The following is a 19,479-nucleotide window of genomic DNA, read 5'->3' as shown; positions in this document are numbered from 1 at the left end:
ATTTCAAAAGGCTTTACGGTGAAAGCATACCATGCGATTATCTGAGGACAGCGCCCCACACACAAAAGCATTAAAAACCTTTTCCAAACCAGCACAGGCGTCAAAAAAGTCAGAAATAGCTCTAAAATAAATCACTTACCTTTGAAGATCTTCCTCTGTTTGCAATCCCAAGGGTCCCAGCAACACATCAAATGGTCAATTTGGTTGGTGCGCTTGATTCAGTAATCCACCTGTTTCCCTCATTCAAAATGCATACAAAGGAATCCCAAAAGCTACAAATAAACTTCATCCAAACAAGTCAAACGTTTCTAATCAATCCTCAGGTACCTAATATGTAAATAAACGATAACATTTAAGACAGAGAATAGTATGTTCATTACAGGAGATAAATAACGAAATGTTCACCCTCATCCATACGCTCCCCACAATACTACAGTCAAAATGAGAGCCACCTAGAAAAACTACAAATTCTAGCTAATTTTTCAAAAAACAAGCCTGAAACTCTTTCTAAGGACTCTTGACATCTAGTGGAAGCCCTAGGAACTGCAATCTGGGAGGTATTCCTTTGATTTTCAGGCATTTGAATGGGCAGACACCTCAAAAACAAAAACATTCCGGATGGATTCTCCTTGGGTTTTGGCCTGCCATATCAGTTCTATTATATACACACATACATTATTTTAACAGTTTTAGAAACTTCAGAGTGTTTTCTATCCAATACTACCAATTATATGCATATCCTAGGTTCTGGGCCTGAAGAACATGCAGTTTACTTTGGACACGTCAGTCATCCGAATTTCTGAATACTGCCCACGGCCCTCAAGAAGTTAACTACCCTGGTAGGTTGATAACCTGAACCAGGTTGCAGGCACTAGTTACAGTTTGAAGCTTTCTCTTGAGTGGGCAGCCTGATGAAAGCCAGTCAATATTTAAATCACCCACATAATATACTTCTCTATTGATATCACATACATTATTAAGCATTTCACACACGTTATCCAGATACTGAATGTTAGCACTTGGTGGTGTATAGCAGAATGCCACCAGAATGGGGGGAGATGAACCTGTAGCCATATTACTTCAACAGTATTTAACATGCGATCCTCTCTAAGCTTTTACAGAAATGTGGTTCTGAATATAAACAGCCACACCACCACCTTTGGCAGTTCTGTAGATCTTATAGGTGAGTTTCAGAGATTGTCAGAATATGAATGTCATCTGTTACTATCAAATTACGGATTTCATGAACCTATTTTCGTAAGCTACATATGTTAACGTGGGCTATTTTGAACACTTTTTTGGGATGCTTGAATGCCTTTCTTGCTTTACTGGGAAGCTTAGCACAGGTAGACATGCTCGGGTTATTTATGTTAGTGCAGGATGAGCTGCACACAGTGGACTTCCTGCTTGAGCACACCACCTCAGTGTTAACAGTATAACTCTGGTTCATAAGAATATGATTACTCAATACAACAGCTGTAGGATCAGCAGAGGCTTTCAGGGCAGTAAGAAGGACAGAAATTAGGTTACTTACATTGTCTTCCAACGCCCCTGGGATAATGTACATTTGCTGAAGCATTATGACAACTCAGAGACACAATGGTAGGGATGAAATAAGCTGGGCTTGGGTCATTGATAAGTCATTGTCTCAACGCAGCCTTACGCCAAGAGAGATGTGAAGAGGGCACGACAATGCCTATTCCCCCTCAGGAGACTGAAATGTCCTCAGATCCTCAAAAGGTTCTACAGCTGCACCATCGAGAGCATCCTGACTGGTTGCATCACTGCCTGGTATGGCAACTGCTCTGCCTCCAACCGCAAGGTACTACAGAGGGTAGTGCTAACGGCCCAGTACATCACTGGGGCCAAGCTTCCTGCCATCCAGGGCCTCTATATCAGGCGGTGTCAGAGGAAGGCCCTAAAAATTGTTAAAGACTCCAGCCGCCCTAGTCATGGACTGTTCTCTCTTCTCCCGAATGGCAAGCGGTACCGGAGCGCCAAGTCTAGTTCCAAGTGGCTTCTTTACAGCTTCTATCACCAAGCCATAAGACTCCTGAACACCTAATCAAATGGATACCCAGACTATTTGCATTGCCCACCCCTCCCCCTCTTTTACACCGCTGCTACTCTCTGTTGTTATCATCTTTGTATAGTCACTTTAATAACTCTACATAAATGTACATATTACCTCAACTAACCAGTGCCCCTGCACATTGACACTGTACCGGTACCCCCTTGTATATTGTCTCACTACTGTCATTTTACTGCTGTTCTTTAATTACTTGTTACTTTTATTTCTTATTCTTTTCTGTATTTTTTTAACTGCATTGTTGGCTAGTTGCTCGTAAGTAAGCATTTCACTGTAAGGTCTACCTGTTGTATTTGGCGCATGTGACTAATAAAATTGGATTTAATTTGTTGATACACAAACACACAGAGAGAGAACAGTGTTTTGCTTGAAGAGTGGGTGTTTTATTTGGGGGTTGTGCTTGCTATGTCACATTTTGGCACTAACCCAACAGTCTTCAGACCAAAATAATATTTCACACATGGCTCTGGTGTAATGTCTGAAACAATTAAATTGTAGGTGACAAAGATACCACTCTGTTGTGGCAGTAAGTGGGTGGATTATTTTACTCCTATAGTAAGATCATGAAGTAGCCTATGAAAGGTCACAAGACTTTCCCACCAGTAACATATCCACACATTATTGATGGCACATAACAGTGCAGCACAGATTCACAGGCTTCCTGTTGACTGACACGATGAGTCACTTAGGCCAAGTAAGATTGTTCCAGTTTTAGGACTATTCTCTGTCGTGTGGATGGTGTCAATAAAAATTGCATTATTCCCTCTGAAGTGCACCGTGCATGATGAAAATGGGAATGAGCGGAGGGTGTAATGCAGCCATGTACATTGTGTTAAAGTTGCAGTCAAAAAAGAATCATGAGTAACTCAAGCCTTGAGTCTATAGCCATTTTCCTTACAAACTATATAAAATAATGGTGTGTAAACTGTGTTCAAGTGTGTTTACCCTCCATTTATTACATCCCTGTGTTGGATCTGCCTCAGTCAGGACACCATTAAAAAGGAATAGCAATCACTAGCTGCGTGATCAACTGTTTTTATTCTAGTAATACTTACCACACATTCTCACTGGCTATCATTGGAAAGGTTATTTAGCCTGAATCACATAGAACAAATAGAACTCGAAGCACATGTTCAAACAGATTAGCAACATGTGAGAGTGCTGTGTTATGAGAACTCTCAACCAGAACAGTGAAAGGCTACCGAGCGCAAATTGCAAAGAGCGCTCCGTAAACCACAGCCTAGTGAGCGGAGGCATGTTGCTTGTTCATTAGGGCACATTTTACTATGAGAAAGCCAGATAGACCTCTCATTGCACAATGGTCCGCGGTAGTTCTGTGTAGTTATTCTAATATAAGTGTATTGCAGTGGGTTTTATCCAGGACTTAATAAGTAGCAGCCAGAAAAATAACGAGTCCCAAGACAGTTATTAATTGAACATTTTCTGCCTGAGGGGGTATTTGATTACCTGGATTTTGAATAATCTATTGACCAGTGTTTGGAATAAATTGTGCTAGTTGACAAGACATTAAATTCACATTATTGTTATTGACGCCAATTGTCCTATCTCACCCTTGTTGGATATTGTGGTGTCTCCTAGGCTTGCTCCATTAACACTTTTTAATATATTACTGAATGGGAAACTGATACTTGTCCTTTACTTATTGAAATGCATGGTGAATAAAGAGGGTATGCATTAAAAATTACAATAAACACACCAATTGTGAATTAATTGTATGTTTTGTACAGTCTGTTCAATCAATCAATCTCTACTACTACTACTACTACTACTAGTACTACTACTACTAAACTCAGCAAAAAAAGAAACGTCCTCTCACTGTCAACTGCATTTATTTTCAGCAAACTCGACATGTGTAAATATTTGTATGAACATAACAAGATTCAACAACTGAGACATACACTGAACAAGTTCCACAGACATGTGACTAACAGAAATGGAATAATGTGTCCCTGAACAAAGGGGGGTCAAAATCAAAAGTAACAGTCAGTATCTGGTGTGGCCACCAGCTGCATTAAGTACTGCAGTGCATCTCCTCCTTATGGTCTGCACCACATTTGCCAGTTCCTGCTGTGAGATTTTACCCCACTCTTCCACCAAGGCACCTGCAAGTTCCCAGACATTTTTTTGTGGGATTGGCCCTAGCCCTCACCCTCCGATCCAACAGGTCCCAGACGTGCTCAATTGGATTGAGATCCGGGCTCTTCACTGGCCATGGCAGAACACTGACATTCCTGTCTTGCAGGAAATCATGCACAGAACGAGCAGTATGGCTGGTGGCATTGTCATGCTGGAGGGTCATGTCAGGATGAGCCTGCAGGAAGGGTACCACATGAGGGAGGAGAATGTCTTCCCTGTAACTCATTGCATTGAGATTGCCTGCAATGACAACAAGCTCAATCCGATGATGCTATGACACACCACCCCAGACCATGACGGACCCTCCACCTCCAAAATCAATCCCTCTCCAGAGTACAGGCCTCAGTGTAACGCTCATTCCTTTGACGATAAACGCAAATCCGACCATCACCCCTGGTGAGACAAAACCACGAATCGCAAGTGAAGATCACTTTTTGCCAGTCCTGTCTGGTCCAGCGATGGTGGGTTTGTGCCGATAGGCGACGTTGTTGCCGGTGATGTCTGGTGAGAACCTGCCTTACAACAGGCCTACAAGCCCTCAGTCCAGCCTCTCAGCCTATTGCGGACAGTGTGAGCAGTGATGGAGGGATTGTGCGTTCCTGGTGTAACTCGGGCAGTTGTTGTTGCCATCCTGTACCTGTCCCACAGGTCTAATGTTCAGGTGTACTGATCCTGTGCAGGTGTTGTTACATGTGGTCTGCCTCTGCGAGGTCAGCTGTCCGTCCTGTCTCCCTGTAGCGCTATCTTAGGCATCTCAAAGTACGGACATTGCAATTTATTGCCCTGGCCACATCTGCGGTCCTCATGCCACCTTGCAGCATGCCAAAGGCATGTTCACGTAGATGAGCAGGGACCCTGGGCATCTTTCTTTTGATGTTTTTCAGTCAGTAGAAAGGCCTCTTTAGTGTCCTAAGTTTTCATAACTGTGACCTTAATTGCCTACCGTCTGTAAGCTGTTAGTGTCTTAATGACCGTTCCACGGTGCATGTTCATGAATTGTTTATGGTTCATTGAACAAGCATGATAAACAGTGTTTAAACCCTTTATAATGAATATCTGTGAAGGAATTTGGATTTTTACGAATTATCTTTGAAAGACAGGGTCCTGAAAAAGGATGTTTCTTTTTTTGCTGAGTCATCTACTACTACTACTACTACCACCACCACCACCACCACCACCACCACCACAGCGGTCTAAGACACTGCATCTCAGTGCTAGAGGTGTCACTACAGACCCTGGTTCGATTCCAGGCTGTATCACAACCGGCCATGATTGGGAGTCCCATAGGGCGGCACACAACTGGCCCACTGTCATCTGGGTTAGGGTTTGCCCTGGGTAGGCCGTTATTGTAAATCAAAATTTGTTCTTGACTGACTTGCCTAGTAATAAATAAAAAAACTAGCAAGGTTGAGCTCATTTCCATTCCATCGAAAAGCAATGCAGATTAGTTGAAAGACAAGGAAGGGAAGCGCTACTAAGATACATAATATTACATTTTGGTAGACAGAAGGTGCTCTTTGATAAAAGGGGTAAATTGGTCATCAAAAAGAAAGGCGGACCAAGGCACTCTTCATATAATTAATTAAAATGCCTTCATTAATATGGCATATTCAATAGAAACAAAGTGTTAAAAAATCTGATGCATTTCGGCTGCATGGCCTTCATCAGGGAGTACAAAAAATAATAATACAATGTCCTCTTTTGAACAGCTTTTCCAATTAGCCCTAATTAGAAGAGGGAGTGGTTACAAAATTGATTAGACATACCTAGTAAGCAATACTATACACATTAAAAAGTGAAATACTGTAGCTATGTTATCATAAAAATACAACTCCAAGCTAGAAGTATCAGGACACTTAGAAAGGTAGTTCTAACCTTAAATATGACTGGGAGAAGTGTCAAGAATAAGAAAGCAATATATTCGATAGTACACTGGAACACAGCAAAACATGAACAACAACAGTCTAAACATAGCTGAGGGCAATTGAGCAAAATGTCCACTCGATGACAGCAATTGGACCTATCACAACCCTACAGGAAGGGTGAGAAATCCATATCTTCATTTAAACCAGGGTATTTAGTGGCCTGTAGTTTGTAAATCCAAAAACTTTCCCTTTGGTTAAACTGTTTAAGACGGTCCCCTTTTCTAATTGAGGCTGGAATATGATCAATACCCATAGCTTGTAGGTAGGCAGGGTTGCCATGGTGTAAGGACTTGTAGTGCCTTGCCATGGCGTACTTGTGTTCCGCTAAGCGGTCTTGAAGGCGTCTCTTTGTCCGTCCAATGTAGAACACCTTACACGCTCCAACCACTAGGCTTTTTTCTGCCGACTGTCTATAATTCTGCTTTAAGAATTTGAGTGGGAGGGTCAGGCTGTTGAAATGGCAGAATATGTCTCACATGCACAGAAATATACATTTCATATAAGGAAATCAGTCAATTTAAATAAATTCATTAGGCCCTAATCTATGGATTTCACATGACTGGGAATACAGATATGCATTTCTTGGTCACAAATACCTTAAAAAAATTGGGCGTGGATCAGAAAACAAGTCAGTATTTGGTGTGACCACCATTCGCCTCATTTGGTACGACACATCTCCTTCGCATAGAGTTGATCAGGCTGTTGATTGTGGCCTGTGGAATGTTGTTCCACTCCTCTTCAATGGCTGTAAAAAGTTGCTGGATATTGTCGGGAACTGGAACATGCTGTCGTACATGTCAATCCATAGCATCCTTGACATGCTCAATGGTTGATATGTCTGGTAAGTGCGCAGGCTATTTTAATCTTCCAGGAATTGTGTACAGATCCTTGCAACATAGGGCTATGCATTATAATGCTAAAACATCAGGTGATGGCGGCAGATGAATGGCACGGCAATGGGCCTCAGGATCTTGTCACGGTATCTCTGTCCATTCAAATTACCATAGAGAAATTGCAATTGTGTTCGTTGTCCATAGCTTATGCCTGTCCATACCATCACACCACCGCCACCATTGGACACTCTGTTCACAACGCTAACATCATCAAACCACTTGCTCACACGACACCATACACGCTGTCTGCCATCTGCCCAGTACAGTTTAAACCAGAATGCCAATTTCAAGCTTCCTCAAAATTTGAGATATCTGTGGCATTGTGTTGTGAACAAAACTGCACATTTTAGAGTGGCCTTTTATTATCACCCGCACAAGGTGCACTTGTCTAATGATCAAGCTGTTTAAACATCTTCTTGATATGCCACACCTGTCAGGTGGATGGATTATTTTACATTTGCATTTATATTTTTGTTCAGTGTAGTTTTTTTGTTTTTGTCAATGACAGTTTGAATATACTTAATTTATTCTGCTAGTGTGTGTACCTTTGTGTTCTGATGTGACTGATGGAACAAAGTTCAGATAATCCAAATCATTTAATGACACTTTCTTAATGCAGCCCAGTCAAATAATAGGCTTTTTGCATGCCCAAAATCCTTCGTATTTCCTCTAAAATCCCATCCAGCCCTTGACTTCCAGTATTGCGCATTCTCATCATCTTCAATATGATAGCAAGTGTGTATCTATTGTCAAGTAGTCAAACAATGGAATAATTTGATTAGAACCTTCGTTATATTTTTGTTCCAATATAACATTACCTAAAAAAAATGAGTAAAAGCAAGGTTTTAATATTTTTACAAGGTGAAGGTACAGCTGAGCATTGTTGTCCCACTGTGTGAGGCTTAATCCAAGTTCAACTCTGTGTTAAGCTTTCACACTTTCCTTGCACTGGAAGACACACATAAAAATGGATCAGAAATATTTGACGTGAGAGATTCAACATGATCTACCATACCAGGGTCTTCCAAAGTAATGACTTGATCGATCCTTCAACTCCCACTGGACGTCTACTCAGTCCCAGTGCCAAGACCCGGGGTATGGTAAAGGAGAGAACGACCAAATTATGAACTGGCTCAAGGGGATGAAGATGTGCCCATGGACCTCCAACACCTGGATCATGATGTTTGTTTAGCTGTTGACCCCTCTGCCATTGACCTCGCACTAGAGCAAGGCGAAGATCTCAGTAAGGAGGTAACGCAAGTGAGGAGACAGGTGGAGGAAATTCTATTTGGAGCGATTTCCTGCCTCCAACACCAACATACAGTTCTACCCAAGGTAGGTTATAATAATGTAGAGAAGTGAGGAGAAAGATTGCTGCTTTGCTTCTATAAAATATATGGTATCAAAAGGGTGCTCATGGAAAACAAGGTCTAAATAGACTGAGAGCAAAAATATGTTGTGGCTTAAGTATAATTTATTTAAACAATAAGCAAGCAACAAAGTAAATAAAAACAACCTAAATTATTAAGTGTGTTGTGCACAGCGTTGTACGAGATCTTCAGTTTCTTGGCAATTTCTCACATGGAATAGCCTTAATTTCTCAGAACAAGAATAGACTGACGAGTTTCAGAAGAAAGGTCTTTGTTTATGGACATTTTGAGCCTGTAATCGAACTCACAAATGCTGATGCTCCAGATACTCAACTAGTCTAAAGAAGGCCAGTTTTATTGCTTCTTTAATCAGAACACCAGTTTTCAGCTGTGCTAACATAATTGCAAAAGGGTTTTCTAATGATCAATTAGCCTTTTAAAATGATAAACTTGGATTAGCTAACACAACGTGGCATTAGAACACAGGAGTGATGGTTGCTGATAATGGGCCTCTGTATGCCTATGTAGATTTTACATAAAAAAATCTGCTGTTTCCAGCTACAATAGTAACAATGTATACACTGATCAATTTGATGTTATTTTAATGGACAAAATTCGCTTTTCTTTCAAAAACAAGGACATTTCTAAGTGATCCCAAACATTTGAATGGTGGTGTCGATCAAGGACTAGATAAAGTGCATTTTTGCTACTACTTTCACCACATTTAGTCTTGAAATCTTTGGTTGTTTACTACACTACCCTACTCACTCTATTTAGCATATGGCCTCACGTTAATCCTTAAAGAGATAGGTGGGGCTAAGGCTTAAGAGGGTGTGAATGATGCTGAATGGGTGTAGACAAAGAAGAGCAAAAACATTCATTTCTCGCAAAAGTGGGGTTACAAGTTTATCAACTTTCAAAGCAGAATTAGTTTCCAATTGTTCCTCAACTGCAATGTCTGGTATACCATTTTCTAGCTCTGAGTCTCTTATCCAATGTAAAAAAAAATCTACATAGGAGCCGGTCGGTCAACTATTTCCACACTATGAAGTATAATGCTGGAATAATACTGTGAACTTGTGAAAATGAGGATAATGCCCTTTTAGTGTAAGAGCTGTTTGAAATGATCACATGAAATTTCAGCCTCTTTTGGTGGGATGGAATTTGGCCTGCCTGGTGACATCACCAGGCATTACATCTGTTAATAGACCAATAAGAAAGATAGTTCCAAACCTCTCTGTCAATAACAGCTAATTTTCAGTTTTCCGTTCCCACCTTAGACAGTGGGGACAGTGCTAGCAATTTTTTGGAGAACAATCACAGTAAGGTACTTAATCGTTACCTGGAAATGATTTGATATTGAGATAAAAACAGCTGCATTACACATCAATCCATGGTGTTGGAGAGAAAAACTTTACTACAATTCTACACATTTTGCCATGATTTATGCTATGTTAATATGATACTTCTATAAGAGTGAGAGTGACTAACAAATCAATGGGGGCCCCCTGAAAACAGGGCCCCTGGGCACGTGCCCAGCGTGATTGCAACAAGTTTATATAGCTGGCTAGACTAACTTGTTCGCTGATATGGTTAGTTGAGTACCTGTCAGTAACTCACATAACAAGAGGAAAACTGCTGATACACAACCACATTTCAAATTTGCACCCCGTGTATTCTTCTATTCTAACTCTGAACAGTAAGTTGAGACCCTGACTGAGTTCCTGACTGAGGGTTGAGACCCTCTGACATATCCCGACCCACCATTAACATGTCTGCCACACACTTTGGGTCGCGACCCAAACTTTAAGACTACTGAGATCTGATTTTGACATAATGACAGTGTTTTGATGATTGATTTATAAGCGATAGTGGGCTACATCATGAACAATTTAGTTTACATTGTGACCATTGAGAAAACTGAACTGGAAAGATGCCATAATGTGTAGCGGCACTGACTTTATTCATATTGAATTCATTGTTGAGTAATGTGTGTTTGTCTACGCCCATACCAGACAGAAACACTTCCTTAAAAATACTATTACAGTAACAGTACTATTACAGAAATCCTAAAATATCCTATTACAAGTACATTTACTATAAGTATTATAAGAGAGGCTTCCCACTGGGCACATACTGTTTCCATGTAATTTAAATGACGTTGAACCAATGTGGAAAAGACGTTGAATTGACATCTGTGCCCAGTGGGTTTATTACTATTGTTGTAGTAGTTGTACTAGGCTAGTATAAGTAGTAGTAGTAGTAGTAGTAGTAGTAGTAGTAGTAGTAGTAATAGTATAGCAGCAGCTGTTGTTTCTGTTGTTGTTGTTTTAGCAGCACTAGTAGTAGTAGTAGTATAGCGGCAGTAGTAGTTGTAGCAGTGTATGTCAACATCAGAGATACACTCCCTTCTACTTGACTAAACACAGACCATTAAGTCTCTGTGCCTGTGTGTCTGAGTGTGTATTCTGCCTATTGGAGGCAAGTCAGACAACTGACATCCGATGCTTGTTTTACTCTTAGCCTACTGCAATAGCATAATAATACATGGAAAAAGCTTGCGGTTGGGGGCAAACAAAATTAACAATTTGATGCCATTAATAAGTGATGCTTGTCGCTTTAAATCTGTATGTGATCAGTCTCAGCTGGTCTATGCGCTCTGAGCGATCTGGCGGTGCACACTAAAGAACATATATTTGCGCCTCCTTTTATTTTTACTTTCCATCCCTCCTCTACGAACCTGAATTGGAAACATTAATCTCCCCTCCTCCAGACTTCACATCCGGGTCACCCACTAGTAGCCTATCTCCTGTGTCTTGCCTGTGTGTGTGTGACAGCGTAGTTCTCCACCCAACTATACTGCAGACCTCTACCCTAATACGCTGCATGCTAGATGGATACTATGCCTGGCATGTGTCGGTGATGGAGCTACCGTCGGCGCTCTGAGCTGGTGGGAGCCGAGACCTGCATGACACACACAGGCGGGGATGAGACGATAGACTATCGGATAGGCACCCCGGCTTGATAATACTAGCTCAATGATGTCCAATAGCCTGAAGAAGAAAAATCACTGGACCAACAAAGTCCACGAAGCGGTTGTCATCATGAGCAAAGAAGGGGAATTTGGCTTCGAGCTGAAGGGGGGCACGGAGATTGGGCAGTTCCCCTACTTCGGTGAGGTGAAACAAGGCAAAGCGGCTGTCCAGAGTGGCAAGCTGGCTCAGAGTGAGTTGCTGCTGGAAGTCAACAACGCGGCGGTGGCTGGGCTCACCCCCCGGGATGTTCTGGCCGTCATCAAACACTGCAAAGACCCAGTCCGCTTCAAGTGTGTCAAACAAGGTGAGGTATGCCAGACAGTGGGCTAAAGGCGTAAAAGCGTAAACATTGAATGAGTGTGAGTGCGCCGCCGCCACCTTCGAAATATAAGGACCTGTCTGTCTGGTTGTAGCCTATTTTATGTCTGTCTGCTCATCAGAAATTACCTATCTCTATGTCATCAATGGGTGGGCCTATTGTGAACTATGTCACTCAAAACTGCAAGGGCGAAATCGTGGTGTAGATATTGGGGAGGGGTATTTTGAGTGGCATATGGAGGGATATTTGAAAACACAGTATTAGTGGAAGGATATGTTGTCACCATCATTAATGAAGGTATTTATAGGCAAATATTAAGAAGACAATATATGAAGACTGTGTTGTATTATAATGATACAGATGCATATTTATTCATATTAAGAAGACACAGATGAAGACTCCATTTTATTATAATGATGCACAAAAATATGGACATAAAATAGTTCCTGCAATTCTACAGTTTGACATGACTTTATGGTATAAAAACACTATAAGTGGAAGGATAAGTCACCGTCAATGAAAGTATTTCAAGGCAAATATTAAGATGGCAGAAAAGATGAAGACTGAGTATAATGATGGACATGAATATTTATATAGGATATCATTTACTAAAATTATCATACATTGAGTATCAAGTTCTGTAGTTTACATAGATTACATGTGGAAAACATACACTTGAGGGGCTGAGCGAAAATATACCTTCCAGTTTATTTAGAGTTTTGATATTCAGTCTAACAAACAGATGTCATTTAAGAAAATAGTTAAAGTGGCTTCAAGATATTTCACTTAGGGTTCAGGGTGGTCTGAGTTTAACTAACGAGAGAGTGAGACCATTGTAAATACATGCTTTTTGTACTTTAACAATTTGCACATCGTAAAACACTGTACATTGCCTTAATATGAAATTATAACATTATTGTGTGTGCGCCAGAGGAGAGTCTCCATTGAAGCTGTATATAAGTCCAGGAGTAATATTTAACATATTATTACCGAAGCTTGAGGGTTGATGTAATCTGAAGGTGGCTGACAGAGCCTGGACTTGATCTTTTTAGAAGGCAGACAGTGGCTGGACTCTGAAGGTGTCTTACAGAGGCTGGACTTGACCTTTCTAGGAGGCAGACAGTGCCTGGGCTCTGAATGTGGTTTACTGGTCCGGACTTTGATTGGCTGGAATTTTCTAGGAGGCAGACAGTTGGACTCTGAAGATGGCTGACAGAGCCTGCACTGGACTAAACTTGGGAGAAGGCAGGCAGTGGCTGGACTCTGGGGGTGGCTGACATAGACAGGTTATCTCTAGGAGGCAGACAGTAGCTGGACTCTGAAGATGGCTGACAGAGACTGCACTAAACTTGGCTGGTTGAATTTGATGGAGGCAGACATTATTTGTTTCCATCTTCAACATCAGTAAAATATACACCTTGACAGGGTCCACCGTTTTGTGGGACTACTGTTTATTTTTTTAGATAATTAATCTCACTCACCTGTAGATCAACACTGATGCTACACCTGTCTGTGCTGACATCACTTTCGTGTCTGTCACTTGTTTCTTTCACACCCTATCACAGCAGACATTGAGCCAGACAGAGACAATGAACATTGTCCTGTGTTACTGGATAACCTATAAAGTTTACTTTAAAGGACACAGTGAGTTGCTCTCTGTCCCAACAGATTCACAGATGACACATTCTATATTGCACTATACACTGCCCTGTCCCACCTAGAAAAAAGGAACACCTATGTGAGAATGCTGTTCATTATCTACAGTTAAGCGTTCAACACCATAGTGCCCTCTAAGCTCACCACTAAGCTAAGGACCCTGGGACTAAACACTTTCCTCTGCAAATGGATCCTGGACTTCCCGACATGCCGCCGCCAGGTGGTAAGGGTAGGCAACAACACATCTGCCACACTGATCCTCAACACGGGGGCCCTTCAGGGGTGCGTGTTTAGTCCACTCCTGTACTCCCTGTTCACCCACGACTGTGTGGCCAAGCATGACTCCAACACCATCATTAAGTTTGCCGACGACACAATGGTGGTTGGCCTGATCACTGACAACAATGAGATAGCATATAGGGAGGAGGTCAGAGACCTGGCAGAGTGGTGCCAGGACAACAACCTCTCCCTCGTCGCTATCAAGACAAAGGAGCTGATCGTGGACAGCTCCTTTGGAATGAGGGCCGGGCATGCCCCCATTCATATCGACAGGGCTGTAGGGGAGTGGGTCAAGAGTTTCAAGTTCCTTGGTGTCCACATCACCAAACTTTCATGGTCCAAACACACCAAGACAGTCGCGAAGAGGGCACGGCAATGCCTAGTCCCCCTCAGGAGACTTAAAAAAGTTATACAGCTGCACCATCAAGAGCCTCTTGACAGATTGCATATGGTATGGCAGCTGCTCGGCATTCGACTGCAAGGCGCTACAGAGGGAAGTGCGTATTGCCCAGTACATCACTGTGGCCAAGCTTCTTGCCATCTGGGAGCTCTATACCAGGCGGTGTCAGCGGAAGGCCCTAAAAATGGTCAAAGACTCCAGCCTCCCTAGTTATAGACTGTTCTCTCTGCTACCGCACGGCAAGCAGTGCCGGAGTGCAAAGTCTAGGTCCAAAAGGCTCCTTAAAACCTGTTGGAGCTAGGGGGCAGTATTTGCACGGCTGGATAAAAAGCGTACCCGATTTAAACAGCGGTTGACATGCTTCGAAGTACGGTAATGGAATATTTAGAATTTTTTTGTCACGAAATGCGTCGTGCTCGTCACCCTTATTTACCCTTTCGGATAGTGTCTTGAACGCACGAAGAAAACGCTGCTATTTGGATATAACAATGGATTATTTGGGACCAAACCAACATTTGTTATTGAAGTAGAAGTCCTGGGAGTGCATTCTGACGAAGAACAGCAAAGGTAATAACATTTTTCTTATAGTAAATCTGACTTTGGTGAATGCTAAACTTGCTGGGTGTCTAAATAACTAGCCCTGTGATGCCGGGCTATCTACTTAGAATATTGCAAAATGTGCTTTCACCGAAAAGCTATTTTAAAATCGGACATAGCGAGTGAATATAGGAGTTCTGTATCTATAATTCTTAAAATAATTGTTATGTTTTTTGTGAACGTTTATCGTGAGTAATTTAGTAAATTCACCGGAAGTGTTCGGTGGGAATGCTAGTCACATGCTAGTCACCTGCTAATGTAAAAAGCTGGTTTTTGATATAAATATGAACTTGATTGAACAGACATGCATGTATTGTTTAACCTCTTACATCTAGATGTTCCGCTAGCGGAACGCCTCGCCAATATCCAATGATAGAGCATGGCGCGAATTACAAACTCCTCAAAAATATATGCATATTCTAGTTACTGGGCAGGAGTAGTAACCAGATTAAATCGGGTACGTTTTTTATCCGGCCATGCAAATACTGCCCCCTAGCCCCAACAGGTTAACACAGCCAGATCAACAGTCGGGGCAATAGCATATACAGTGCCTTCGAAAAGCATCCAGACCCCTTGACTTTTTCCATATTTTGTTAGGTTACAGCGACATTCAAAAATAGATTAAATTGTTTTATTCCTTCATCAATCTACACACATTACCCTATAAAGACAAAGCAAAAACTGGTTTTTAGAAATTGAGCTAAAAACTGAATTATCACTCCTATCAGGAAACTAGGTGTTTGTCACTTCTTCACAGCAGCGCCATTTAAATGTAAACTTTTTTTTATTCATAAAAAAAATTATGCGTTTTTTTGCCAGAAATGCCTTCTGAACATGTGAACTTTCATGTGCCTTAATTACAAACTTGTATGCTGTCTGTAAACATGAATACAATTGTTAAATTAGGAGCCCAGTTGGTTTAGCCACGGACAAAATCAGCAACCTTCCTGCTAGCCTAGATTGATTAAGATAATGAGTGGGCTGGACATGCCGAGAGATGAGTTCAAATTGGTCTGCCATCAGGGAGGCTGCTGTTTATAAATAACATGAGCTGGTCAGTATGTGTAGATAATCCTTTCTAACGTGGCTTTTTTGAAAGATATCACGTAGTAGAACTGCATAAGTGTTGCTCTCCACTTTCTGGTGGACCGCGTTTTGAAATAAGTGGAATTCGAGTATGACAGCTAAGGAGATGGAGAAAATTCTGGCGTTTGATTGCAAATATGCAGACGGAGTCAAAAAGAGAACACACAGAAGGCTGTTGTATAAAACACCTGTCTCTGGATTACATCTTCAAACTAAGGGCAACCATGGCATCCGTGACAGGGAGAGAGAAGGGTACATTTTCAGATATTACAGATTTCAAATTTTGGCAGAAGGTCATTTTCATTTCAAGTTAAAGTGTACTGTTAGCTAGCTTGCTAATGTTACGTGTATGATCTGTGTAGTAATATTATTCATATCTCAGAGACAGCTAGCTAACCTTGAACCTTGTTGGTTAGCCACCTGAAGATTCATGCAGGGTAGTAACGTTATGAGTTGGGATTATGGTTCATTGTTTACCTAGCTAGCTACAGGTCTGAACAAAAGACTTCACTGTGCAAGTAACTATTTCAATAGAATGTTTATGATGTCACTGCTACAACTGTCGATAGACGTAGCTGGTAAATTCACTCTGGCTATCTGCTCTGATTTCAGAGCACTCTAAATTGTTGCCAGTAGCACAGTTGCAGTCACCAATGCTCTGGATAAAATAACATAGCCTAACCAGCTCTGCTAGGTTGTGTAAAATGGACAGTGAGCTGTTCTCTTATTTGTGTCTGGAAGTAGCTAGCAAGCTAGCCAACATTAGCCAGTTAACTTTGGTGCTTGACTGCTATTGTTAGGTCAGAATGCTACTCCTCGGCCAGAGCGTCCAGTGTGCGCTCTGAACGCTTCGAGAGCGAAAGGCTCTGAATTTACGAATGGACAATCTGACAACATTCTGAGTTTACGAATGCATAGAGCACACTCTGGCACTCCAGATTAAATTTACGAGCACACCCATAGTATAAACCAGTGTTTAGTCTTGATATCTTTGGTTGTTTAGTTCATGGCCTCACATGTGAATCCTTAAAGCTTAAGAGGGTGTGAACGATGCTGAATGGGTGTAGACAAAGAAGAGGCCATTTTCTCAAAAGTGAGGTTACAAGTGTATCAACTTTCAAAGCAGAATTACTTTCCCATTGTTCCTCAACTGTAGTGTATGATATACCATTTTCTAGCTCTGAGTCTCTACTTTCATCTAATGTAAAATACACCATTTAAAATGTTGCTACATAAGACCGATGAGGCGGTCAGCCACATTTCATTTTAGTGTCTAAAGCTATCAATAAGCTCATTAACAGCTAAGTGGTTACAGTAAGTGCTGTGCCCATTTGTAAACCCTGATGGTTTACATTCAAAATACATTTCTCAGATAAGAAAGAGAAACATTTTACATTTACCAATGATTCAAGAATCTTAGCCCAAATAAAAGTTTTGACTATCATTTCTTGGATCATTCAGCAAGTTGTACCTATCAGCATCCAGCCCAATATAATTGTAAATAGGCTTAGAAGTTATTTTAACAAAATAAAATGGTGATTCCATGCATCAATTATGACAATTTTTTCCGTAATGTGGCCAGTGGCTGAATTAATTTGTTGTGGCATAGAGGAGGAAGTAGAACCCTTCAGGGATGTGAGATGCTTTACATGTTTAGCATCTCCAGGCCTCCACGCATACAAGCCACGGATGCGCGCCTTTAGAACATCTACATTTCAAGAAGTCTAATAAATAAATGTAATATAGACAATCACAATAAATCCATTATTTATTTTCGGCAAGTTTAAAGAAGCATTATGATATGGAGAAAATGTATTTCAAAAGCACAGAATATGAGTTGGCCTACTGTATGTTGTCATGACTGGCCTGTGAGGATCAGGTTACAGTGGATCACAGTTCTACAGAGGTATCTCTCCTTCCCGCAGAAGGGGGATAGAGGGATTGATGGGGGAGGGTTATGACCTCAAACCCATCATAAATTATAAGACAGCAGCCCAACTCCTTTCTGGTCTCTAGTGTGAGAGACTGGAATGTCTGTGTGCCCAAGGAAGAGTTTACAGGCCAAAACTACAGAACATCAAATAAATGGACTTTGGGACATTATATTCTATCAGCCAAAATGGTGGTAACAATGATAGATGGAATATGGAAATAAATGTCGATTTTGTGATGTCATTAAGTTAGATGAAGACGTTATAACAAAAACATTGTAACTTGAAGAGTTTTCATAATGTGTATATGTGACCCGATTCAGGAAACTAGGCATATGTCGCAAGTCACGACTTCACCGGAGAGCCGTTTGAACGTAAAAAATATTTTGGGGCAGAAATGCCTTCTTGAACATGCAAACTTTCATGTGCCTTAATAACAAACTTGTATGCCATCTGTAAATATGAATACAATTGCGAGCCTTGTTGGTTATTAAGCCACATAAAAAGTAAGTAACCTTCCCGCTAGCCATGAATGGCTGAGATGAGTGGGCTTGACATGCCGAGAGAGGAGTTTGGATTGGTCTGGCATAGAAGCTTGTCATTCTGTGTTGGTAATCCAGTGAATACTGTAGTGGAGCTGCATAAGTGTGGCTCTCCACTTTCTGGAGGATCAAGTTTTGAAATCAGTGGAATTAGAGTATGATAGTTAAAGAGAACGAGGAAACACCGGTCTCCGGATTACATCTTCAAACTAAGGGCAACCGTGGCATGGCATTCCTGACAGGGAGACACGTCCATGCACAATGATGTATACATGTAAGATAGTCTAGCATTAGCTAGCTACATTTTCAGATATTACACGTTTTCTAATTTTGACAGAAAGTGGTTTAATTTCAAGCTAATGTGTACTGTTAGCTGGCTAGCAAAAGTTAGCTGGCTGGCTCACTAGCTCATGTTATTATTTGTTTCCCAGAGCCGTTTGCTGTTCTAGTTAGCTAGCTAACATTGAACATGGTTGGTTAACTCCCAGCACTGGGGCATTGTTGGCACTGTTCATTGTTGTTTAACTAGCTAACGTTAGCTGGCTGGCTTGTTAGCTAACATTATGTGGTGTGTGTGAACTTACACTTTGTTTACCTAGCTAGCAAGCTATATGTCTTATGTTAAAGTGTACTGTTAGCTAGCTAGCTAACGTTAGCTGCCTGGCTCCCTGGCTGATGTAATTATTAATTTCCCAGAGCCGTGTGCTGTTCTAGTTAGAGTCAAATGTTAGCTAGCTAACATTGAACATGGCTGGTTAACTCCCAGCACTGTGGCATTGTTGGCACTGTTTATTGTTTAACTAGCTAACATTGGCTGGCTGGCTCGTTAGCTAACGTTACGTGACATGTGTACAACACCTGTTGAATATGGTTGTTGTCAGTAAATGTCTGAAAAAAACCGTAATGAAATTGTTGCCAGCAGAGCTGGTTAGGCTGTTTTAATCTTATCCAGAGGTAAACAAATCATCAACCAGAGCGTCAAGTGTGCACTTCGAGAGCGAAACGAGATGGGTGGGGCTAAAGCTGAGGGTGTGAACAACGCTGAATGGGTGTAGACAAAGAAGAGCTCTTCACTAGATAGCAAAACATTCAAAGGCGATTTTCTTGAAATAGATAAACTTTCAAAGCAGAATTACTTTCCCATTGTTCCTCAAATGCAGTGTATGTTATACCATTTTGTAGCTCTGAGTCTCTACTTTT

General features: G+C 41.3%; 1 protein-coding gene across 11 annotated transcripts in view; it reads left to right on the top strand.

Moving 5' to 3' along the window:
* The first annotated feature begins 11,176 nt into the window (after positions 1-11,176).
* LOC115197173 (membrane-associated guanylate kinase, WW and PDZ domain-containing protein 2) overlaps positions 11,177-19,479 on the top strand; it is a 268,454-nt gene continuing 260,151 nt past the window's right edge. For all 11 annotated transcript variants that reach the window (XM_029758463.1, XM_029758461.1, XM_029758462.1 and 8 more), the window contains exon 1: positions 11,177-11,773. In XM_029758463.1, coding sequence (XP_029614323.1) covers positions 11,473-11,773 — 301 coding nt within the window. In that variant the 5' untranslated portion in view covers positions 11,177-11,472. The remainder of the gene's footprint in view (positions 11,774-19,479) is intronic.

The sequence above is a fragment of the Salmo trutta genome, chromosome 7 (genome assembly GCF_901001165.1).
Source record: "Salmo trutta chromosome 7, fSalTru1.1, whole genome shotgun sequence".
NCBI lineage: Eukaryota > Metazoa > Chordata > Actinopteri > Salmoniformes > Salmonidae > Salmo > Salmo trutta.
Note: the sequence above shows the minus strand (reverse complement) of the source record. Positions and strands in the feature narration are given on the sequence as shown.